General features: G+C 36.5%; 1 protein-coding gene across 7 annotated transcripts in view; it reads right to left on the reverse strand.

The window, feature by feature from the left end:
• The window catches only part of LOC139465697 (dipeptidyl peptidase 4-like), a 547,041-nt gene that overhangs the window by 381,826 nt on the left and 138,910 nt on the right, over nt 1-26,305 (reverse strand). The window contains exons 1-2 of one of the 7 annotated variants that reach the window (XM_071247486.1): nt 6,728-6,775; nt 1,045-1,571 (exon numbers count right to left, since the gene is read on the reverse strand). The exons of 4 other annotated variants lie outside the window; for them this stretch is intronic. In XM_071247486.1, coding sequence (XP_071103587.1) covers nt 1,045-1,176 — 132 coding nt within the window. In that variant the 5' untranslated portion in view covers nt 1,177-1,571; nt 6,728-6,775. Of the gene's footprint in view, nt 1-1,044; nt 1,572-6,442; nt 6,677-6,727; nt 6,776-26,305 lie in introns of those variants that run through there. 2 more of the 7 variants (XM_071247487.1, XM_071247485.1) reach the window with 2 other exon arrangements.

The following is a 26,305-nucleotide window of genomic DNA, read 5'->3' on the forward strand; positions in this document are numbered from 1 at the left end:
ACACTGTATGATACAAGTCCTCAGGATAACACTGTGTGATGCAAGCCATCAGGATAACAATGTATGATACAATCCATCAGGATAACAATGTATGACACAATCCATTAACACTGTGTGATGCAAGCCATCGGGATAACAATGTGTGATGCAAGCCATCAGGATAACAATGTCTGATACAATCCATCGGGATAACAATGTGTGATGCAAGCCATCGTTATAACACTGTGTGATGCAAGCCATCGGGATAACAATGTGTGATGAAAGCCATCAGGATAACAATGTCTGATACAATCCATCGGGATAACAATGTGTGATGCAAGCCATCAGGATAACAATCTCTGTTACAAACCATCGGGATAACAATGTGTGATGCAAGCCATCAGGATAACACTCTCTGTCACAATCCATCGGGATAACAATGTGTGATGCAAGCCATCAGGATAACAATGTCTGATACAATCCATTAACACTGTGTGAGGTAAGCCATCAGGATGACACTGTGTGAAGCAAGACTTTTGTTGAAACTGTGTTATACATGCCATCAGGATAACATTGTGTTAAACTGTGTGAAACACTGAGTGCATTAGTACACCTAATAACCCCTTCAGGTTAGCACTGTGTCAAAGAAACCCATAGGTGAAAATTCTGTGATGCAAGCCTTCAGATTAACACTATGTTATGATACTTATTCAGGTTAACACTTTCAGCTGTGTGTTGTATAACCACAGTTTAACACTGTGTCATATAACCTTTAGGCTACAACTGTGTGATACACTATGTAATATAAGCCCTCAGGTTAACACAGTATGATATAAGCCATCAGCCATCAGCTATCTCTGTAAACATACAGGTGAACACATAATATAAAACCCAACAGGTTGACACAGTGTGATACAAGAACCCAGGCTAACCCTGATTCAAGAGAAATCATTTATATTGTAATAGCCACTTTCAGGGAATAACTTTGTGGCATGCAAGCCCACAGGTTAACTCACCTGAGGTGGGAAAGATAAAGGGTTAACTATATACCCAGTGATCCCTTACCTCAATGTCCAACTTTCCAGCAGGGTCTTCTGGTTCCTTCCATTTGTCTGTCGGTACCTTCTTATAACCTGCCATTTTCTTCCAACACAATCTTATTTTCAGTGATGTGGTTCTTCCACCTCTCAATATCATACAATCTTGGTGTAGTCATTGCCCATTTACATGTGACTTTGGCAAACTTTGCCCATGTCACAAATAGTTTGCTGTGTCGGCCTGAGTAATATTGATGTATCAGGTCAAATTGAGTCTGTCTGCCTGCGTGGTATAAGCGAGCAGCAATTCCCACATCTACAATATTAGATTGTTTCTCTGCCTCACCACAAAAATCTGAAGTCTACAGATCTCTGCTTCTGTGTCCACCAGAAATCAGACTATCTTCTTCAATTAAATTTAATGCTTCCCAAAATAAGTTCCAGAGTTCTATATACCAGTATTTCTGTGCCCCTGGAATTAAGGCATGAATTGTCCTGTATCCTCAATCTTGGGAGCGACGTCTCTGTACTACTGCAGCCCAAATAAGACGCCCTCTAGACATGCACACCAAAGAAATTGTATTACAAAATCATATACTTGGAAAAATATTTAGTAAACTTTCCAACGGAATTTCTTATATTATCAGTGCACTTTAATTCAGCTCAATGTACAGTTGATAACAAGACTCAGGACCTTTTAGTGTACACATATGTTCAGGAATTATGCTGTATTCATCTATGTGTTTTGTGTGTACATTTCCTTCCATGAAAAACACATAACTATATAATGTACATGAAGCATTGTTTCAAGACATTCATTTGGGAAATTTTCTATTTATTCAGAAGATTAAGCCACAGTAAGATCTCTTAAAGAATGAGATATTATCAGTAGTGTCATATGTAAGTAAAACATATTAGATAATGAAAAGATTATTTTGTTATTAGAAAAGCAAAGAACATAAACTAATTTCGTGTAGACAGGGATAATAAATAAATTATACTCATAGGTTAAAAAAGAAAAGATACCCACAGATTAAAAATTGAACCAATTATATCATATTACTCGAACTAATTCACATTAATTATTTAATGATATGTCATGCTGATTTATTGCACAATTCAAAACTCCTTTTAAGATGATACAATATTTCAAATGTCATGACAGATCTTCATAATGGAAATATTACATGATAAATGAGGCTGATGGCGAAGTGCAATAACGTTTTATTTTATTTTTTATTTATTTAATCTTGCAAATACCAACTTCATGATTCTACTAATGCTAACAATGAAATTATTTAGAATTCGTTTTCAGAAATAAAAAAGATATTAATGGAATAAAATAATTCAAAATCTAATGACTACGGAATATATTCAACTATTCACCATGTAATTAAACAAATTGAAACAAATATGTTGTAATTTGCAAATATTAAGATTAACATGATTGTGAAAATGGGTGATCTTCTTTCTACTTTTATATCAATCTGATAAAAATAGTTATTTAAAATATTGTTTTGGTCTTCCATCTTTTCTACATTTTGTGAAGTTACTCTTGATTTTTGTCAATAGCTTGGGTTTCAATTTGTTCAATTTCATGGTAAGTGAAATCAAACTGAAACAATCCATAATGTCAAAAGAACCTTACTGTTTAATCTTATCCTTAAAGAAATCTCAATTCAGATTAAAGAAATTGAAAACTGTCTTCCTTAAATTTAACACTCTCCTTACCTACTTATATTACTATAGTTAAAAGACGCACACTTACTTACTGTTAAATTGCTCATATTTATATTTCAACTGTGCTAGACAACTTCTAGTAACATACGTCCTAAGTTGAAAAAATAGCTTCATAGTTTGGTAAATCATTTTTGAAACAAACACGAACGAAATGCATTCAAACGAACTTACAGTCCAAATGTTATCTTGAAAAAAATCCCACTTGATATAAAATGAATTGAATAAACTATAAAATGTCAAAGTTACTTCATCATGAACACCAGAATCAATTGAGAGTATGTTCATCTCATTAACAAAATTGGGTTTGAACTCAAATCATAATCCTTAAGACAAACATAATTAATTTTAAAATAAGTTATCATTAAATAATGCTGCTTCCTTACTTCATACAAGAACAGAAAACAATCATGTTCAGTGTGGCAACATGTCTCATGATTAGCATAACATTAAGATGTGCTTGTAGTAATTACTTTTAATCATTCTTGCAAAAAAACCATTCTATACTAAAATGAAAACATTTTGCATTTTAATGTTAGTATGAAATCCTGTATTTATATGATCATTTTCTTGAAATTGTGTCAAGGAAAATAACTAATTTTAAGATATATCTTCATATGATTCATGTATCAAATCACCTCATGATTTATTTCTATTTTCCAATTACGAAAGACTGGTTTTGCTTCAAATGATATATTTATATGTCAGCGTTGCATTGGCATAATCTTCGACTCAGTTGAACTGTCATTTCATTCATTCACAGTGCTGCTCTCCAACATATATCAATATGTTATGTTGCGTATAAACTGAACACTGAATTAATCAATATAATACGAAGCATCTATATCAAACATTAACATACATTCCACATTTTAATAACTGGCAAAAAAAAAATAATGGTTAGTATTTTTATTTGAAATCGTTAACAGAATTTTGGTCAGATTCGACAAATAGTTTTGTAATAAGAGCCCTACCTCAAAAACAAATATCACCGATTCTACATAATCAAGACTTAGCCACAATAGATATAGATTATCACAGTCAGGTCCCTTAATGATTAAGTTACATGGAAGAAACACAACTCGTGTTTGCCAGCTGCCAGCGCCATCTGGCAAGGAGACTTCAGAGTCTATGTTCGATTCTTAAATGGTTCATCAATATTTACACCCAATCCCATATCACTGAAATAGGCACCAAAACATCTTTATGTGACAAATGAATTCAGACGAAACCCTCGAGACTTTGTTGTTCATGTTTTTTTAGAAAACTTTATCAGTGATATCAATGAGAAACGTTTTCAAACACGTGTTTCCCAAATTGAATTTGATTGAAACTCTCACACGACTCTGTACAGCACTTGAGATCAAGTTTAAATTTGGGAATATTGCTTATAAGTGGAACAGCCAGACGGTTCCCAGACATCCATTACTGGAAGTTTCACAAGCTCATATACCACACCTGTATTCAAGCTGAAGTATTTTGGTTTGATGTTTTTAAAAAGTGCTTGTAGGAGTCCCAGATATCTCAGTTTAAAATACAATTCTATAGTACCTTTAGGTTTGATAAAATAATAATTTAACAAAATATCATCTTAGTGCACACACAAAACATACTAGTTAGCTTGAGGCATAATGTGTCATATTCGTATTACTTCTTTTTTCATCCATACTAAACTAAGCAGGATACATGGCCGCCCTGTAATAGGCTTAAGCTGTTTGGATGTTTATAGATTGTTTTTCCTGTGTTAAAAAGTAATTGTATTTACTAATACAATCATAAAATATTCTGAAGACATGAAACTTCATGGATGACATTTCACTTTTCAAATATCTATCTTCTGAGTGCCATTTTGCCTTCATCAGGTGAATGACAGAAAACTGACAATGCAACTTCTTTGAATGGCGTCACTGACCTTGCTGATCCCTGTCTGATATGTACAAATCCTTTTATTGATCCCACCCTGTACATGTGTATGACATGTAACTCATTACTTATCTAGCTCAATACTCATTTAGGTGACAAACAGAACTTGGCAAGACACTGCTCCCCTCTCTCCATACTTCAAGACTCTTACAAGGCAACTCTGCACCCTTCCTCCCCAACACACAGCACATGCCAACATCATAATGCACACCCCAGTCTACACCAACACCCTCCAATACACACACCAGACAACAACCCTCTGCCCCCTGCCAAATACCCACACTAAACACAATCCCTATTCCTTCAATTTGCTTACCAGTCAGTCAAAACCACCCATCCACAAACCCCAGACACACAAGCACATGCACACACACACACACACACACACACACAGCCCACCCTCACCTACACCCATACCGACATGCACGCACAGTCCCAAAGTGTGACAGATGTTCTAAAATAAAAAATAATATTAAAACACTGCATCAACAATAGATTTACTCATTTACCTGATGAAGGTGCAAGCAGTGGGCTCAAAATATTGTTCAAAAATAAAATGAATTTGTCAAACAAATATCAATCATTTCATTTTTTTAAACTACTTCAAACAACATTAAAGAGCATTAGACATTGGGACTTGAAATGTGAACAATGATGAAGAAAATAAAGCCAGCAATATGTTTATTTAAAATATCCACTAAGTATCATCGTTAGGGAAATTGTGTGTACACCATATTCTCAAAATAGACCCACATTTTCATATAGATCCAGACACATAAAAAACGCTTTCTGTCCTTGATTTACAAAATATCAAAAGGCCAGCTCTGAATTATGCAAGTCAAGTTTTTGTGCAGCAAGTCATCCATCACTATTACATGAGAGTGAATATAACTGCTCTATTTTTCAAATCAATAAATTAATAAATTGTCCAATAAACTTAAACGAAACCCGCACATCAATTACCCCCTGTAGTTGATCAATGAATGCGAAAAAACTCATTACGAAAATCTAAACTATCAACAATGTGTACAATGTAACTGAATTATGAATTTCGGGAAAACAATAAATCTGTTTGGAACTCAAACACCATACCTTATTTACATTGTCCTGTATTATAATTGAGTGATCAAATACATTTCAATTCATCTAATGCTAAAACAATAAGCATGATTTTTCATCATTATCAAATTAATCCTGGAAAAATGGTCAAAATATAAATTTAGGCATTCATCTAATCTTAAAGATGTTTTGTGTTTCATATTGTAGTTACCTGGTAATTAATCCAAGACAATTTTGTGACAATACGTTCATATCTTGCCTCAGTTATCATTACAGATATTATTCAATGCTGAATTAAATACATTGAACTGATATTATTAATGAAACAAACACTACCGTAATTTAAATTACAATATCACATATTATTAATCAAGTAAAATCTCACACAGTAAAATCAAAATTTAAAGTAAGGGTTTCCATACTTTTTTTCACTTCATCATCATTTTAAACTACTGCATACACGCCCATTGAAGAATGGTCTTAAAATAGATGATGAAATATGGTATTAATATTGAATTACCAATTAGCTTACAAATTAACAAAATTTTACAATTTTTCACTTGGTTATAGAAATGTTTGAAAGCATATACAGATTACTCTTCCAACCACTGGCTATACCCAGTGCGCATATATCAACAAGTGTATGATGATAACACACAATCCTACATAGCAGTGACATTCTGTTTATTTTTTCTCAGATTACTTACAGTGCATCACAACTGTTACATAACAGTCTTCACTAACTGATCAGTGTAGTGCTAGTTTATCCTATCTTTGACTAATAATCCAACACCATCACATTGTGCACGACATGTCGTCTGAGAAGCCGTGACTACCACCCAGCTGAAATAAAGCACACGATCACTATTGGGAGGAAAATGATCCTCTCAGCATCCGCACAATGACGACACCAACAATGAACACTACATCCTCAATTAGCAGCAACATCCTCCTCCATGCTAGAAAATCCTAGAATCACAAATCTCCCTCACCCAGGAATACAACGTGAAATAATCACGAAGAATGTATCCCTGTCGTGGCTGCGTCGCTGGTAGAACGTACAAGCAATAGTGCAAATAGCTCACACTGGTTGAGGGTATCACTTTCTGCGTCGTCCCAGGAAGATAGCTTTTAAAAAATCTAACTTGGCACTTTCTACTCCCCTTCTTCATTGAGAGTCAAATGAGTGGAATAGTGAGAAGGATCATTGGAAAGTGACATGTAAAAAAAAATGTTAATTGCTCATTGATAATAATTCAATCGTATTATTGTGTCAAGTCAGGATGCAATCCCTAGCTTATACAGATTAACCCTTTAGCTTCTTTACAGGTAGTTGAAAGGCAAAAAATATGTCCGGAAAATAATTCTTTTTGGAATAATATAAATATAAATTATCACTGTTGAACCGGTTACATTTACGCTTGAAATAGATTGTGTCTAGCTCTATTTACCTGGGTATTCCGGTTCAGTCCATGGTGTTATGATTTGGTATCATGTTTAATATAAAAGGGAATATGATTGATGTTGGAATGTAAATGTATTATTTTGTGATTTACATAAAGAAATAACAAAGCCTTTCAAAACAGGAAAATCATTAGGATTATAATTGGAGTATAATTATGTTCTTCATGATAAAATTCATCAACTCATCATCTCATCAGTTTTATTGTTAAAATCCTTACAATCATCACCAATATGTCCAGAAACTATGTCATTCCCAATATGTTGTGACCAATATTATTGTTATTATCTTCATCAACATTATTGTCATTATTATCACAAGTTACAACATCGTCATCAATTTAATTGCTATTCATACCATCACAAATATTATGAACATTAACACACTAGTAACTATCAATATTAAGATTAAGAATATCATTATAAATATCATCATAAGGTTTGTTTGTTTGGTGTTTAACGCCGCACTCAGCAATACTCCAGCTATATGATGGCGGTCTGTAAATAATCAAGTCTGTAGAATACAGTGATTGACATCATGAGCATCGATCCACGCAATAGGGATCGATGACATACATCAACCAAGTCAGCGAGCCTGACCACCTGATCCCGTTAGTCACCTTTTACGACAAGCATAGGCGCCTTTTACAACAAGCATAGGCGCCTTTTACGGTAAGCATGGGTTCATCATGAGGACCTTCGGTTACATCATTATCAAACTCTTCAGTAACAGAAATACAGTATCATCACTGTGATCAGCACGACTCTTATCACCAATACCATCTCATTATAATCAGTCTCAATATGATAACAATACTGAGGTCAAAAGCAATCGGCGAGTAATTATGTGAGTTATATTGTGAATCCATACAGAAACAAACACACATCCACATTTGCATTAAAAATAATACCGGCAAGAAACATCAATATCCACCCCAACCTCAATTTTTGTGCAGAGTTGCATCCCTTAGGTGTGCCAGACACCAATGATTATTTGCCCTGGTTTCTTAGTTTGTTTGTACCATATCATGGGTTTTGCCAAAGTGCCAAAAGACTGAGATCATCATCATCATCATCATCATCGTTAATACCATCACCATTATTCATATCATCACCAAGACCACCTCCTTGGTCTAGAGGTAGAGCGTCCGCCCGCTCGGCATTAAGGGGCTAAAACAAGAACTGGTCGGCTCTGAGTCAGTATACTGTGTCTGAGTGGGGTATTCATGTTAAACTGCGGCATGGTATCTCAGTGAGCTAGCACTATAAATCGGCATCAGTCCAGACTAGTACAAGAAGCCACACACACACGTGCATGCACATCGCTATATAAGTGTAATAATCTTGGACGCGACGTTAAACCCCATTTCACCTCACCTCACCTCACCTCACCTCACCTCACCTCACCTATAACATCACCATCAATGCTATCACAACCATCATTGATATCATCACCATCTTCACCATCATAATAATTCCTTAGCATATTTATAATGCACCAATCCACACCCTAAAGCATGCTCAAAGCACTACATTATTACCCTGGTCAATAGATCAGTGTGCACTCAATTTTCATTCTCAACTCCCTGGGGAGTGTACAACGCAAGCTGTCTTGAAGGTTGACAGTCACATTGCCATCTCATCCAACCAGGTACCCATTCACTACTGGGTACACATATTTCAAACAATTTCACTTGCCAAAGGAGACATGACCATTATTAATATCATCACTATTATGAATAATATTATCATATAATACTGTTTAAAGCAGCTTCAAACCCAACTCACTCATTCATGCATTCAGTATCATCCCCAACAACAATACCTTTACAATAACAATATCCTCCCCCCTCCTCCTACTCTTACTCCTCCTCCTCCTCTTCATCCTCCTCCTCATCCTCCTCCTCCTCCTCCTCATGCTCCTCATCCTCATCCTCCTCCTCCTCCTCCTCCTCATGCTCCTCCTCATCCTCATCCTCCTCATGCTCCTCCTGCTCCTCATCCTCATCATCCTCCTCTTCCTCATCCTCATCCTCCTCATGCTCTTCCTCCTCCTCCTCATTCTCCTCATCCTCCTCATCCTCATGCTCCTCCTCCTCCTCATGCTCCTCCTCATGCTCCTCCTCATCATCCTCCTCATGCTCCTCCTCCTCCTCCTCCTCCTCCTCCTCCTCCTCATCTTCCTCCTCCTCCTCCTCCTCCTCCTCCTCATTTCTTTCATCCTTGTATCATTTCCAATGTCACCATCTGCAATATCAGCACCATCAATCCAGTCAAGACCATCTCCATCATATTGATATCATAAATGGATGAAGCAAACGCATGAAGATCCAGGTCTTCAGCAGCCCATGCTTGTCCCAAGAGGCGACTAACGGGAGTGGTTGATCAGGATTGTGACTTGGTTGATGCATGCCATTGTATCCCAATTGTGTATATCGATGCCCATGATGTCAATCACTGCATTGCTTGGTCCAGAATTGATTATTTAAAGACCGCTGTCATAGAGCTGGAATATTGCCGAGTGTGGTGTTAAACAACAAACAAAGGATCAAGTAACCAACTATCTGACGAAAGATTGGGCCATAGCACCTGTAAAGAACAGACATGGAGGGTTTTTCAGGGATCACATTCTGACCCAGGCCTCCACAAATGTGATGTAATGTCATATTGGCATCCTCATCATTATTGTCACCATCACCACCCTCTTGGAGAGCGGAAGGTTCCCGGCTGCATCATACCAAAAGACGCTTAAAGGTGGTACTTGTTATTACCCTGCCTAGAATTCAGCATTAAGGGGCCAAATCAAGGATTGGTGAGCTCAAAATATGCATGAACATCCCAATATAAGTGCAATAATCTTGAAGGCGACACTAAACCATATTTCACCTCACTTCACCTCACCTGACCTCACCATCATTATTGCCACCATCACCATCATTATTGTCACCATCACCATCATTATTGCCACTATAACCATCATTACTGCCACCATCACCATCATTATTGCCACCACTACCATCATTATTGCCACTATAACCATCATTATTGTCATCATCACCATCATTATTGCCACCATCATTATTGTCACCATCACCATCATTATTGCCACTATAACCATCATTATTGCCACTATAACCATCATTATTGTCATCATCACCATCATTATTGTCACCATCACCATCATTATTGCCACTATAACCATCATTATTGCCACCATCACCATCATCATTGCCACCATCACCATCATTATTGCCACCATCACTATCATTATTGCCACTATAACCATCATTATTGCCACCATCACCATCATCATTGCCACCATCACCATCATTATTGCCACCATCACTATCATTATTGCCACCATCACCATCACATCATTATTGCCATCATCACATCATTATTGCCACCATCACCATCACCATCATTATTGCCACCATCACCATCATTATTGTCACAATCACCATCATTATTGCCATCATCACCATCATTATTGCCACCATCATCATCATCATCATCATCATCATCATCATTGTCACCATCACCATCATTATTGCCATCATCACCATCATTATTGCCACCATCACCATCATTATTGCCATCATCACCATCATTATTGCCACCATCACCATCATTATTGCCACCATCACATCATTATTGTCACCATCACCATCATCATTATTGCCATCATCACCATCATTATTGCCACCACCACCATCATCATCATCATCATCATTGTCACCATCACCATCATTATTGCCATCATCACCATCATTATTGCCATCATCACCATCATTATTGTCACCATCACCATCACATCATTATTGCCATCATCACCATCATTATTGTCACCATCACCATCATTATTGCCACCATCACCATCATTATTGCCACCATCACCATCATTATTGCCACCATCATCATCATCATTGCCACCATCACCATCATTATTGCCACCATCACCATCATTATTGCCACCATCACCATCATCATTGCCACCATCACCATCATTATTGCCACCATCACCATCATCATTGCCACCATCATCATCAACATATTCAATGTAATCACCATGGATTTCAACTTCACAATATACCCAAAAATCATGAACACAACGTTCAACAAAATCATCATCACCATGCAGATCACTTTCATCACAGTTATATGTAATCATCACCACCTCAAGGTAAAGGCATCAGCGCTGTATGCTGTTTGCTCAGGAATTAGATAAATGTGTCACTCATACATACATGAGTATTCAATGTTCAATGATGTCAAACTGCTAATTCGTCATCAAAATGACTATTTAAGTACAAGCCCCACAGTGATCAGTGATCTATTAATAGAAAATGGAAACACAAAGCATAAAAATATATTGAAATGAAAATATACTATAAAAAATTATTTTTGATAAAGTTTGGTTATATCCTGAAATGTTTACATGCATGAACCGACCCAACAAAGAGTAACCAGTAAACATCCTAATGTATATGACATTTTGTTATTGATTTGTTATCTCAGCAATGAGATCCTGCCCACAGCTGCTCAATACACCTGATTAATTTGATATTCAGCAATAAAATGGACCTATTTTAATCTGTCTTGAAATAAAGGGGTAATGCACCATATTTCTCCTGCTAATACAGTTGATGGATTCGGTTATGGAAGTGAAACATGGATTTACCATCAAGTTACATGATCCGAAAAAGCAAATTTTCTTTTGACTTCTTTAATATTGAACACAATCTTTGGATGGTACCTTTGGATGGTACAGAATTGACTGTGTCAACTTGAACTCTTACAGTTCAACATACAATATACAACTACATACAAACACAGTTTGTGATACTACTACTACTACTACTACTACTACTACTACTACTACTACTACTACTACTACCACTACTATCACTGCTTCTACTACTACTACTACTACTACTATCACTGCTTCTACTACTACTACTACTTCTACTATCACTGCTTCTACTACTACTACTACTACTACTACTATCACTGCTTCTACTACTACTACTACTACTACTACTACTACCACTGCTTCTACTACTACTACTACTACTATCACTGCTTCTACTACTACTACTACTACTACTACCACTGCTTCTACTACTACTACTACTACTACTTCTATCACTGCTTCTACTACTACTACTACTACTACTACTACTACTACTACTATCACTGCTTCTACTACTACTACTATCACTGCTTCTACTACTACTACCACTACAATTACTACCCCTGCGCTGTTTTTTAGCAATCGACAACCACTACTATCACTGTCACTGCTTCTCCTCCTCCTCCTACTACTACTACTTACTACTACTACTACTACTACTACTACTACTACTACTACTACTACAATTACTACCCTTATTACTACCCTACTGACATTATTCCTGCAATTACTGCTCTGTCTGTAAAGGTTATGACGACCCTGAAGCTCCTAACTGTACATCTTCACACACATGAGGGAATTTCATAGAAACACCATACTGAAGTTCTAAAAATTGTCAACAAAATTATTTAACATGTCCTCTATATCACCTCGGGTTGACATAGACTTCCAATGGATTGCAACCTCTGACATTTTAATGCACACAAACATTTAGCTTTGACATCTAAGTCCCTGATGACATTTGACATAAAATATATTTAGAAATGGAGATACTCCAACATGAGCGGTACTGGATTAAAAACATAAACATTTGCCAAGAGTTGCGTAATTAGATAGTTTTCTTCATATATGTCATATATGTAATCAAATTTCATATCCACACTGATACAGAATAGAGATTGACCAATATTGGAAGCATGTTTGCCAAATTTGAACTCCCAGGAACCAAAATACACAGACTAGAGACTCATAAAACCTTTACTCGTTTGGAGTTTGTCTGGAATATGATGCGCTCCTTTGGTGAGACAGTTGAAGCTGAATTGATGAGCAATTGACCAATATTTCTGGGCAGATAACAACAGTGAGCCATGGACTGAATCCCTAGTAAGATATATGGTAACTCCATATCTTCTACACTCAGAAATAGACGAAAATTAAAATTTACATAGCTGAAATGTGTTAGTGTGGACCTCAACATTCCAGACACTTTAGCTTCCTGACATGTGTGCATATAAATGCGGTTTCACTTTACACCAACACTCTAGTAATGGACTATTAATGGTAACAATTGCATAAATTGATAAAATTATTTAATATTACACATTTCTTTGAAGTCTTCTATGGATTAAATGGAATGGCTAATTATTTGATCCTTAAAATGGATATTTGTTACCACCAAGTATCTAAGAAGATTTACATAAAATCCATGTCACAATACGATCACAGGGCTATGACCACTGTAAATCCAATACTTAGGACAGCCCATTGTGAAATGGGGCCCAACTCCCCTACAATTAGACTAACATGTGTGACATGTACACACTGGCCTCCGCCAATACATTATACCAGGTATACATATACCTTATATTTCATTATTGACCAAGATCACAGAAAATCATTACTACAGAAAATACCGTATTCGACGTAATAAGCGCACAGGGCACTCTCAAAATTAGAAATAGGGTGCTCTGATTAGAATATTATTTTGGTGAAAAAAAACAGAGATGAAAGATAAATTTTGTGGTTTATGCTGACAGCCTGAAATGTTTATGTACGACAGATATATTTTTCCAGAATTTGATTCCCAATAATTGAGGGTGCATATAACACACGAGTGCGTATTAAATAAGTCTTCTGTACATTGATCAATCGGAAGGGGTGCTAATTGGGATTGTTCACTAGCCAATATATCAGCAAATATCGCCGTGGGCGCTTAGAGCAGGGCGCTTATTACGTCGAATACGGTATGTGCAATTAAATATATATTTAAAAAAATAGTGTTAGTGTTTAATGCCTTGGGATGTCATGTTTAATATTGAAAGGCCACTTGTTTTTTTGCTTTTCAGATAGTTTATTAACAAAACGCAGGGGTAGGTCAAACAGAAATTATTATAACTTTGTGTGTGTGAATATTTTTTATTTATTTTGACATACCAGTAATTGGGTTGTGAGTTGGGTAGTTTAATAGGGAATAAATAATAGCTTTATCTGTTGAAAACGGCTTGGAATCATACAATTAACTCTGCTTTGGGGAGATATTTCTTTTTACTTATTATGAAAATGGTCTTGAGACCTTTATTTACGATAACAAATATAATCTTTGATCAGGAGGGGCTAGTTTTTTTTCTACTGAGCATTTGTAGCAGCCAGGTGCTTTAAAGTAGTCACATGATGCTAGAATAGCCCACTATGATATCAATAATGCACACAATGTCCCCCTTCCTATATTTCATCCAATTTAACATTCAAGAAAACAAGAAGCACATCCCATAAATGGTTTGCTGGGAATATAATTGCGAATGGGCATCACATCCATAATTAGTGTAACCAAATCATCTTTATTAATTAGTTCAGTACCATAAGAACATAATTTCACATTTTTCCATTTTTGGACATAAACTAAACCTCTTTTCTTGATTCATCGCTAAAAAGGGGGCACGGGTGGCCCAGTCGTCTAAGGCGCCGCGATTCGCTGTGCAGAGTTGCGTCCCTTGGGCACGCCAGAAACTTATGATTGTGGGTTCGAATCCCGGTTCGCGCCGATTATGTTTCTAGGTTTGTCAGCACCATACCCGTGCTCATGGGTTTCACCTAAGTGGTAAACGTCTGAGACCTGCATCACTTTGGGCTTTCCTCCCACATTAAGCTGACACGCCGTCATATAACTGGAATACTGTTAAAAGCGGCGTTAAACCCAACTCACTCACTCACTCACTCACTCATCGCTAAAACCATCAGCACAGTATGCACATGACGTAGAACAGATCTCCATATCTCAGGTATTCAGTACCTGCCTCTGTACTCACCTTTGTGAGCATTATAATGCATAAGTATGATATATCCCTATTATGGCTAATCTGGCACTGGGGGCATATTATCTGTCTCCGATGTATTTGGCAGACCAGGATTGAATAAACTATGAATCATAATTAGTTAGCAGGCCCAGATCGGGATTGAATAAGCTATGAATGATTAGATAGGAGTCCCAGATCAGGATTCGATGAACTATGAATCATGATCAGGTAGGCGTCCCAGATCAGGACTAAATCATCTATGAATCATGATTTGTTAAGAATCACAGCCTTGACAGCACCTTTTGATAACATAACTTGAATACATGTACCGTATTTTCTTGAGTATAGTGCGCACCCATGTATAATGCGCACCCCCCTCTAGCGGGTTCAATATTTTGGAAAAAAAGAAATTTGAATATTATGCACAGAAAAAAATTACACCGTACCCTTTCAGCGAAGTCCGGCAAACGAACGGGTGCTGAGAAACTTCCGTCAGTACAAATTCGAAATTTGAGATAAAAAATCACCAGACATGTTTATTTACCGTTTAAATAGTATCGATTGTTCTGCTAGGCATTGTTTTATATCTAGGGATTAAGATTACCTTGTGTATTTTCTCGTAAACTAAGCCGGAAACTGCAATCAGCTGTACACACGTTTTCTTGGAATCGACCGGTGATTCGGTCAAGACACACCCAATGATATAACTTTATAGGATTTTTAATGCAAGGATCGGCAACAATTGTATCTGAAACTATTTTATTTATCAGGAATAATATATTCCATTATTTTCTTAATTAAATGCAGCCTTTACTAAACATATTTAAAATAATAATAACCCTAAGCGAAGCAGCTGATCGCTATTCCCGGGTATTATTTTTTACATGGAACATGTCTGACCAGTCACCGTCAAGGCTCACGCGCACGGGATCACGTGAGCGCGAGAATTTCATGTTGACAAAGAATCGTCAAACAAAAACAAATATGACTTTTAACGAGTCAAAGTATGTCATTTATGATATATGTATCCATTCTCTGTCAACTAAAGTTCGTTTCAAGGCGTCAATAGCGGTATTCTGACCGTGGTTGCTGTTAATAACGGTGAGTTGTGCGATCTTCCGATCGCTTCACACACGATTTCGTCGAAATGAATAAAAACAATATTATAAGGAATTTTGAAAAAAATTAATGAAATAAGTTACAAACATAAGTCCAGAAATACAAAGAACACTTTTTATAGACAGACAGTGTAATTACATAATTATTTTGCGTACTTCAGTATGGATTTGTTGACATGGTATTTCCGGTGTTTCGTGCTCACGGTAATGTCTTTCCATGGGGGAAAAAAAACATCCAAACTCATAATTCGTGTATAATGCGCACCCCCTTCTACACAGCTGTGTTTTTTGGAAAAAAAGTGCGCACTATACTCAAGAAAATACGGTATACTGTCTGTCTGTAAAGGCATGTTTTAGGACCCCATCGAACCATTCCTAATCTGGCAGACTTTCCTTACACGATTCATCTGGCCTATTGAGAAGTAAGGTTGCTTCATACCCCAAAAATAAAATACAGAAATAATATTGAAATTTGAAGCATAATTGGTTTTCAGAAACATTATTGATGTGTTTATTACCAACTGCATGTTACAAAGTGTACGGATAAACACTACAGCTTGGTTCTTAAATGTAACGGAATTATTGGTTACCAATAGCAGCACTGGTAATATTGATTACCAGAAATGCAGTAATGAAAACACTAGCTATTCAATATTCCTGCCCACAGCTCCAAACACCAGGCAGGGAAACAACAAGAACCAACTTTTAACGTCTCTTGGTATGACACATATGGCAGATGATAAAACCACTGCGGTATTCATCAGAGAAATACTACTGGTTACATTCAACCACTGAAAAAACACTTTCTTGTAAAGCAGAGAAATGTCATTGTTTATATGTTAATTAGAACGTACTGTTTATCAGACTGGAAAGTAACCTGCTTGGGTATACCATTGTTTATGTATTCTAATGAAGCATGACACACCCAGTCGATATATCTATTGGTATGTCCATTCCCTAAGGTGAACACACCGGAAGCATTTGTCAATGAGACTTATCCTGCTGCCTTGTCCTTGATGTATGTAAAATGGAAGCAGTTTGCGGAGATTTAGTGGGCCATTGTAGATCAATGATTTTGTAGGTAATTGTATTAATCATTTATCCATGTCCTTAATTCCTCAGTTTCAAAGGCAACACTGAAATCAGATCATCGTGATTTACACTACTTTAATACTTTTCTTTAGATACTAATGCACATTGATTTGTGATTATTTTGAAACATTAGTAGAATGTCCTGTGCTCTTTTTGCAGTACAAGTATGAGATTGTTTTTTGGGGGTTTTTTTTGTTTACAGCTGCACTCAGCACTATTCCAGCTATATGACAGCAGTCTGTAAATAATCGAGTCTGGACCAAATAATCCAGTGATTGATATCATGAATATCGATCCACACAATTAGGTGAACCTGACCACACGATACAGTTAGTCGCCTCTTACAACAAGCATAATCACCTTTTACAGCAAGCATGGGTTGCTGAAGGCCTATTCTAACCCACATCTTCATGGGTTTCACACTGACATAGAGCCTTTAAGAAAGTGAAAAATGTATGAAGAAAGCATTTTTTCTGAAATGAAAACATTAACCCAGAAATGTCTGTCCTATGTGATCACATAAGAACACTGGAGAGAAGGTGGCCTTTGATGCTTTTCTTGTAAGATATGTGTAGGTTTTGGTCGCGATTGTTTTTATTCAGTTTAGTTAAGTGTAAGAATGGATGGAGGTACAAGACCATCAATATCACTCCTTTAGATAAGTCAAAATCAAAATCAAAACAGGTTTTCTTAAAATAGTTAAAGCACAAAAATCCAACTCTTTCATCTTTTCTTCTATGTGATATTAATTGTTGCCATTTGAGAAATTTAAAATGAAAAATATATGACAGTTGCAACAGAGCTTGGCAATAAACAAGCCATTTGAGACCAGTAGAGATCATCATGACCAGTGTGAACAAAAGAAATACATTTTTGATGACACAAAAACTCATTTATTTGCATTTTCATCTAAACCACTGAAAACAATTGTAGATGGAGACTCTTCAGTGACAATGGCAACTGGCACGAAGTATTAATAGTAAAGGCAATGTAACCTAACGAAGGATTTTATGACACAGCACTGACAGTTCTTTACAGTATATCTAAATGTCAGTCCAGATTTATCCACATGTTCGTCTGACAGTGTATATCAAAATGGGAATCACTGGATATCTGTTTTACGCCACTCAAAGATGTGCAGTATTGTACAGTATAGCTACTCAATAAATCGCAAAGAACAACGAAGAACTAAGCATGGTTTACTTCACGATAAAACATTGTTCTATCATGAAGTCATTTCTGGAGATTCGAACATGCGCTCACAACTTGATGATGTCGCAAATTGGACGAAGTCATTTTTGAGAGGGAAGTGGCTCATTCTCCCTGCTGCGTGTTATTGTATGATAAAAAACTCCCACTTGTTTATTTCTTAATCAAATATCATGGTGGGGACACCAAAAATAGACTTGGGATGTTATTCCCATGGGGGGGTCAAAGCTGGGTCTTCAGTACAAGCAGCCACAAACTACTAAGACTCCCAATGTCAAGCCTGTATGAAAATATGTTAATTCTATCTATTAAACACACTTATATATTTACTTATTCTTCATTCATTCCACCTGAAAGAATACTTGAGCCATACAAGTGTCTGTCACAAGGACTTAAATTTCAGTGGTATTAGCGATTTCTACTGACCATGTGTTTTTCTATAGTGTATTAGGGGCGGTCCGGTAGCCTAGTGGTTAAAGCGTTCGCTCGTCGCGCCGAAGACCCGGATTCGATTCCCGATATGGGTACAATGTGTGAAGCCAATTTCTGGTGTCCCCCGCCATGATATTGCTGGAATATTGCTAAAAGTGGCGTAAAACTATACTCACTCACTCACCCACTCACTATAGTGTAATAGTGAAATATTTCATCTACACTGTCATTGTTTCATCTTAATAGCACCCAATATGACTATTGACAGGCTCCTGCTCATGTGGTGACCCTCGTCACGATATGGCCGAAATATTGCCAATGTGATGTAAAGCATTAACTCACTCACTCACTCATATGGTGACCAGTTGCTTGGTTTGTTGTTTAACGCTGCACTCAGCAATATTCCAGCTATATGACAGCAGTCTGTAAATAACTGAGTATTGACCAGACAATCCAGTGATTGATATCATGAGCATCAATCCACCCAATTCAGATCAATGACATGCATGAACCAAGTCAGCGAGTCTGACCACCATTTTCCGTTCATCGCCTCATTCGACAAACATAGTCGCCTTTTACGGAAGCATGGGTTGCTGAAGACAATGAATGTTGGGGCGAGTCCGAAAGAGACGCAATTTGCTGTGCAGAGTTGCATCCTTTAGGCAAGCCCAACACCTATGATCATGGGTTCAAATCCCAATCCACGAAGATTTAGTTTCTTATTAGGTTTCTCAGCACCACCAATGTGGGTTTGTGGAATTTAATTTGTCAAAGACCTACATCGCCTTGTGATTTCTTCCCACAGGTAGCAGGTTGCAGAGGTATTGAGTTCCCATGATCCCTGGTGTGATGGCCTATGTTTAGTTGCTGTGTTTTTAACCTGAGTTATATAGTGTGTCATCTAATAGTCTGTTCCTAATATTCTTTTCAAGCTAGTTTTAATACAAATATGTGACGTTACAAGTTATTTTACTGTACTTTGATGACAAGGTTTTAGAAAATATAAATGCATTACTTTGTCTCGGCACAATTTGGCTGAAATATTGCTGACATGAAATCAAATATTAACTCACTCCCAACAGACTCATTGGAATTTCAATTCATTGAAACACGTATATACATCTTAGCAAGAAGCCATTAATGTCATATTTTGAAAAAGTTGCAAACTTGCTGCATAATATTTACTGCTCCTGCTTTTTATGTGACTTTAATCAAGACTGATTATTCTCCCGCATTGACGTTTTATGTCTAATCATTTCAAAAAAGATTGAATTACTAGTTCATTCAATCATTTTACTGTCAATTCACCGTTCCTTCATTCATGTACCTCCACTTGCCGTGGATATCAATATATTTTCCCTTCAAGAAAACTGTCCAATCATCAACTGATTTACATTCATATACCACTTACTTACTATTGGTTTGACTGTACTATAATCCTATGAAAACTGTCCAACCATCAACTGATTTACATCTATATACCACATACTTACTAATGGTTTGATTGTACTATAATCCTATGAAAACTGTCCAACCATCAACTGATTTACATCTATATACCACATACTTACTATTGGTTTGACTGTACTCATAATCCTATGAAAACTGTCCAATCATCAACTGATTTACATCTATATACCACATACTATTGGTTTGACTGTACTATAATCCTATGAAAACTGTCCAATCATCAACTGATTTACATCTATATACCACATACTTACTATTGGTTTGACTGTACTATAATCCTATGAAAACTGTCCAATCATCAACTGATTTACATCTATATACCACATACTTACTAATGGTTTGACTGTACTATAATCCTATGAAAACTGTCCAATCATCAACTGATTTACATCTATATACCACATACTTACTAATGGTTTGACTGTACTATAATCCTATGAAAACTGTCCAATCATCAACTGATTTACATCTATATACCACACACATGTGTACTTACTAATGGTTTGACTGTACTATAATCCTATGAAAACTGTCCAATCATCAACTGATTTACATCTATATACCACACACATGTGTACTTACTAATGGTTTGACTGTACTATAATCCTATGAAAACTGTCCAATCATCAACTGATTTACATCTATATACCACATACTTACTAATGGTTTGACTGTACTATAATCCTATGAAAACTGTCCAATCATCAACTGATTTACATCTATATACAACACACATGTGTACTTACTAATGGTTTGACTGTACTATAATCCTATGAAAACTGTCCAATCATCAACTGATTTACATCTATATACCACATACTTACTAATGGTTTGATTGTACTATAATCCTATGAAAACTGTCCAATCATCAAATGATTTACATCTACATACCACATACTTACTAATGGTTTGATTGTACTATAATCCTATGAAAACTGTCCAATCATCAAATGATTTACATCTATATACCACATACTTACTAATGGTTTGATTGTACTATAATCCTATGAAAACTGTCCAATCATCAAATGATTTACATCTATATACCACATACTTACTAATGGTTTGATTGTACTATAATCCTATGAAAACTGTCCAATCATCAACTGATTTACATCTACATACCACATACTTACTAATGGTTTGACTGTACTATAGTCCGATATATTCCCTTCAAGATGTCCTATCATCAGTTCATTTATATTCATATACCATATACTTACTTTTGTTTTGCCATTTATAGAGTCACTATAACTGTCAGATCAAAGTCTCTGTGCTCAACAGAAGCAAAACAGAATATGGTCTGAGCATCAGAGAATTCAGTCAGATGGCACCAATGGACATCCAATTGAATCAATACGAGAGGAAACTCTGTTACAAGGCTATTGTATCTAAACTAGGAAATAAAAAGCACATAGAGCTCCATCGATGAAACCCCTTGATGTTTTCCTGACATCAAATTCTCAGGAGAAAAAAGTAGTGATATAAATGGGTATACGTTTATGGTTCTCATACATGAATAACATACATAGCATATGACAGACATGTTATGATAGGCTTACAGCGACAGAGACTGGGAAGAACAGGTATTTTGAGTAAGCATGTTCTCATACATGCATCATTTGCTTCTGTGCACATCAAGTTGTATGCACAACCAGCCATGAGAGGTAAATGTTTTCTTTAATGTTAACATCATCAACATCATCGTCAGCATCAATATATGAGCATTTCTTATCAAGATGATACTTCATCTGACAGCAAATCTGGATGTGACTTGACCCTTCTGTTGTGGTTAGAGCTCAACTGATGATAAATGTTGTGTTTAAACATGAAGCAGGAGCATTGTGGTGTTGGAGCTACGCATAGTTATTCAACATGCACATAAACTTAACCCTTTCATCTGTTGAAACATGCATTATACAGTAGAACACATTTATAACAAACACGGATGTAACATTTATAATGAACACAGACATAATTAACCGATGGATGTAATGAACTATTTATCAAGTGTACATAAAAACCTCTATATAGTATCATGGATCAATCATGTGCACAACCAACTCTGTACAGAAAACATATTTTTAATTCCCAGTGTGCCTAAATATCACTAAACAAGGGCAAAAGTGATTGTGGCTCACTAATACCCTCGACCCACCTAGTGTGTCAGTAGTTTCAAATTAAATTTGAAAAATTCATGAAAAAATGGAAAATTAATAAAAAACAATTTTTTTTTCTTTTGACTGCACCCCTCCATATGACACAGATTATATGTACTAAGTTTGAGATCAATCCACTGAATAGTTTAAGAGAAATTGTGCAGACAAAGTTTTCGGACATACTTTAGGTTTTGAAAAATTCATAAAAAACGGGAAAATTAATCAAAACAATTTTATTCTTTTGACTGCACCCCTCCATATGACATAGATTATATGTACTAAGTTTGAGATGAATCCACTGAATAGTTTACGCGAAATTGCACGGACAAACTTTTCGGACGGACGGAACCTTGGTATAATTATATACCCCCAACCTTTTTAGGTCAGGGGTATAACAACAACATCTATGGCTTGTTACTAGTCATGGCATTTTATATATATATATATATGGAAATGAATAAGGGAATGCTTGGTTTTAGACACAGTACAATTATATGCTGTCATGGGTTTTCAGCCTTGTCCATCAACTATGTGTTGGAAACAATGCACACAAACACATCTCAACATTTGATTCTGACATGTGTTGCAGGTCTCAGATGTTTCCTACTTTGGTGAAACCCATGAGCATGAGTATGGTGCTGACAAACCTAGAAACATAATCAGGGCGAACTGGGATTCAAACCCACAATCATAGGTTTCTGGCATGAATCGTAGTGCCTTAGACGACTGGGCCACCCGTGCCCCCAGAAAATGTAAGAATGATGTCTATGCCTTATAAGGTTTATTGGCCAATACACCTACAGTCGTCATAGCATTTCTGTTGATATATGATATTCATTGATATTTTCCTTAAAACATTGATAGTTTCCAATGCAATGTCTTTCAATTAACCCCAGTCAAAGAGTGGTAATGACAGTATTTTGACAATCAAAAGGTTTAGAATTTGCATTAACACGAGGAAAGAGTAGGTACCAAACATCTACCACATGAAAAGGAGAGGTTTCTTTGTTGGTATTTTGTGTACCACTGCACTCAGAAACGTTTCAGCTACATGATGGCAGTCTGTTAATAATCAAGTCTGGCGGAGACAATCCAGTGATTGACAACATGAGCATCGATCCACACAATTGGACAAAGATGACATCAAATTAACCAAGTCACCAAACCTGACCACCTGATCCAATTAGTCGCCTCATACAACAAGCATTGGTTGCAGAGGACCTTTTTTCTTATCCAGAATCCAAATGGGTTCAAAACAGAAAAAAGGAGAGAGGCCCCAGCCAATGCATCTCCAGTGAAAACAAAGGAAACCCTGGCAAGAAGACTGATAAGTAAGCCAGAGTGAAGTTTGCTGCAAGGGAGCATGTCCTTATCTGCTTTAGCACCTCCAAAGCGTCTGGTTATCCATTAGGCCTGTAATTTAAGTGAGTGGGTGAGAGGTTCCTGTGACAATAAACAGCACTATCAATTGTAAATTAAACGATGGGTGTATCTTTTTGCAGTTAAGTATTCTAACAATTATTGGATTAAACTGTTGTCCATGCCAGGGGCTATATGTTACAGTATGCTCCTAAAAGACAAATGGTGAACTTCTTAATCATGTTAACTAAACTATTTGTGCTTTCGACTTCGGTTTGGAAATGAATGCCACATTTTAGACTTATGTAATGAATGGTGATTTAGACAAAGGTTTTCTAATGAATGGGATGTTAAATCATTCAAAATATAGATTTTTTTTGCATTGTTAATGTTGAGACTTGTGATACCTTTGAACAGAAATGGAATGTATAATTTTAGTGCTTCAAAAACAACAAACAAAACAGATTCTTTGACGTTTCATGTCTATCTGACATGTTTGCATTGTCATCCTCGTGGTCTCAGCAAAGACCAGTAGGCATCATGTTACAATGAAGGTCATGGCCAAGACAAACACCATTCTATGATGGATTGTGTAATGGTATTACCACTTTCTTCTTTTAGGTGTACAGTTTAATGGCATAGACCAGATTACTCTTTATCTGAAACCCTCAGACTGTGGACAAAATCCGTTGGTCTGAAGCTATTTTACAAAGCTAGAGTATCTTTCCATCAGAAGAAATGTGATAAAATTAACAAGGTTTCCCAACATCCGTAAGTATTACGTATTGTAGCACACAGGCAAATACATTTAAAATGCTTTTATTTTATTTTGTTGTTGTCTAATGCTGCAATATTCCATCTATATGATGGTGGCCTATAGTGAGTGAGTGAGTGAGTTGGGTTTTACGCACTTTTAACAGTATTCCAGTTATATCGCTGTGGGAGGAAAGCCCGAAGTGATGCAGGTCTCAGACGTTTACCACTTCGGTGAAACCCACGAGCACGGGTATGGTGCTGACAAACCTAGAAACATAATCGGGGGATGGGGGCCTATAAATAATCAAGTCTGGATATTATGAGCAACGATCCACGCAATCAGGATATGCTGACTGTGATCAACCAAGTCACCGAGCCTGACCACTCAATCCATTTGGTCGCCTTTTATTACCAGCATCAGTTGCGGAGGACCTATCCTTAGCATACGTTTAACATCTACAAATATGCATGTTGTTAAACAACTAGTTACATTCATTAACTACACTAACAGTACAGAAATGTCATGAACCATACCTGTACAAGGAATATATTTGGCTCAATTGATTGGATTATTGTTTTGCTCAGGAAAGTAAATGATTGCCAGTGGAAAGATTGACAGAAATGCTGATCACCATATACAGTGGGATAAAAATAATTGTAATGTTTGATATCTAACATGCCATGCACATTTTATTGATGTCAGTCACTGTCAATAGCGTGATGTGTTTGGCACTTGCATCAGGTGATATTGACAACTTACACAACGATTGGAACCACAAACTACATCATAAAACATGTTCCACAAGCTACTGTCCTTATTGCTTCTGGTTGCCTTGTTAGATTGTCTCTGGTTGTTCAGCTAGTGGAAGCAAATATGGATAAGAAATGAGGGACAATTTTTCTTGTTTATAGTTCAACGTCATGTTTTGAGATGAATCAATAAGATGGACTTTGTATTGGATGTTCAAGTTCAGTACGTTAGACATGCCAAACAGCACCCATGAAGAATATATATTGTACATATAGCAATACTTAAATTGTATGCTATTTCAACAATCTTGTTTACATTTTAAAACAACACATATATTTTGTTACATACAATCTGCACTGAGAGCTCCTTCAGGGATAAGGAGCAGGTGAGTAGCCAAGTAGTTAAAGCATTGGCTTGTCACGCCAAAAGCCTGGGTCTGATCCTCAACATGGCTACAATGTGTGAAGCTGATTTCTGGTGTACCCCACAGTGATATTGCAAGAACATTGCCAAAAGCAGTGTAAAACTATACTCATTCATTCAGCACTCTGGGGAAAACAACTGAATCAGGTCTCGGTACAAAATACTTGTTGCCAATGACAACTGAATCAGGTCTTGGTACCAAATACTTGTTGCCAGTGACAACTGAATCAGGTCTTGGTATCAAATACTTGTTGCCAATGACAACTGAATCAGGTCTTGGTACCAAATACTTGTTGCCAATGACAACTGAATCAGGTCTTGGTACCAAATACTTGTTGTCAATGATAACTGAATCAGGTATTGAGTGGCCATAATGGCTGCTGGGATATGTTTTGTTTGGATGGATTACTACCT

This window comes from Haliotis cracherodii, unplaced genomic scaffold (genome assembly GCF_022045235.1).
Source record: "Haliotis cracherodii isolate W230 unplaced genomic scaffold, xgHalCrac1.p SCAF_18, whole genome shotgun sequence".
Taxonomy (NCBI): Eukaryota; Metazoa; Mollusca; class Gastropoda; order Lepetellida; family Haliotidae; genus Haliotis; species Haliotis cracherodii.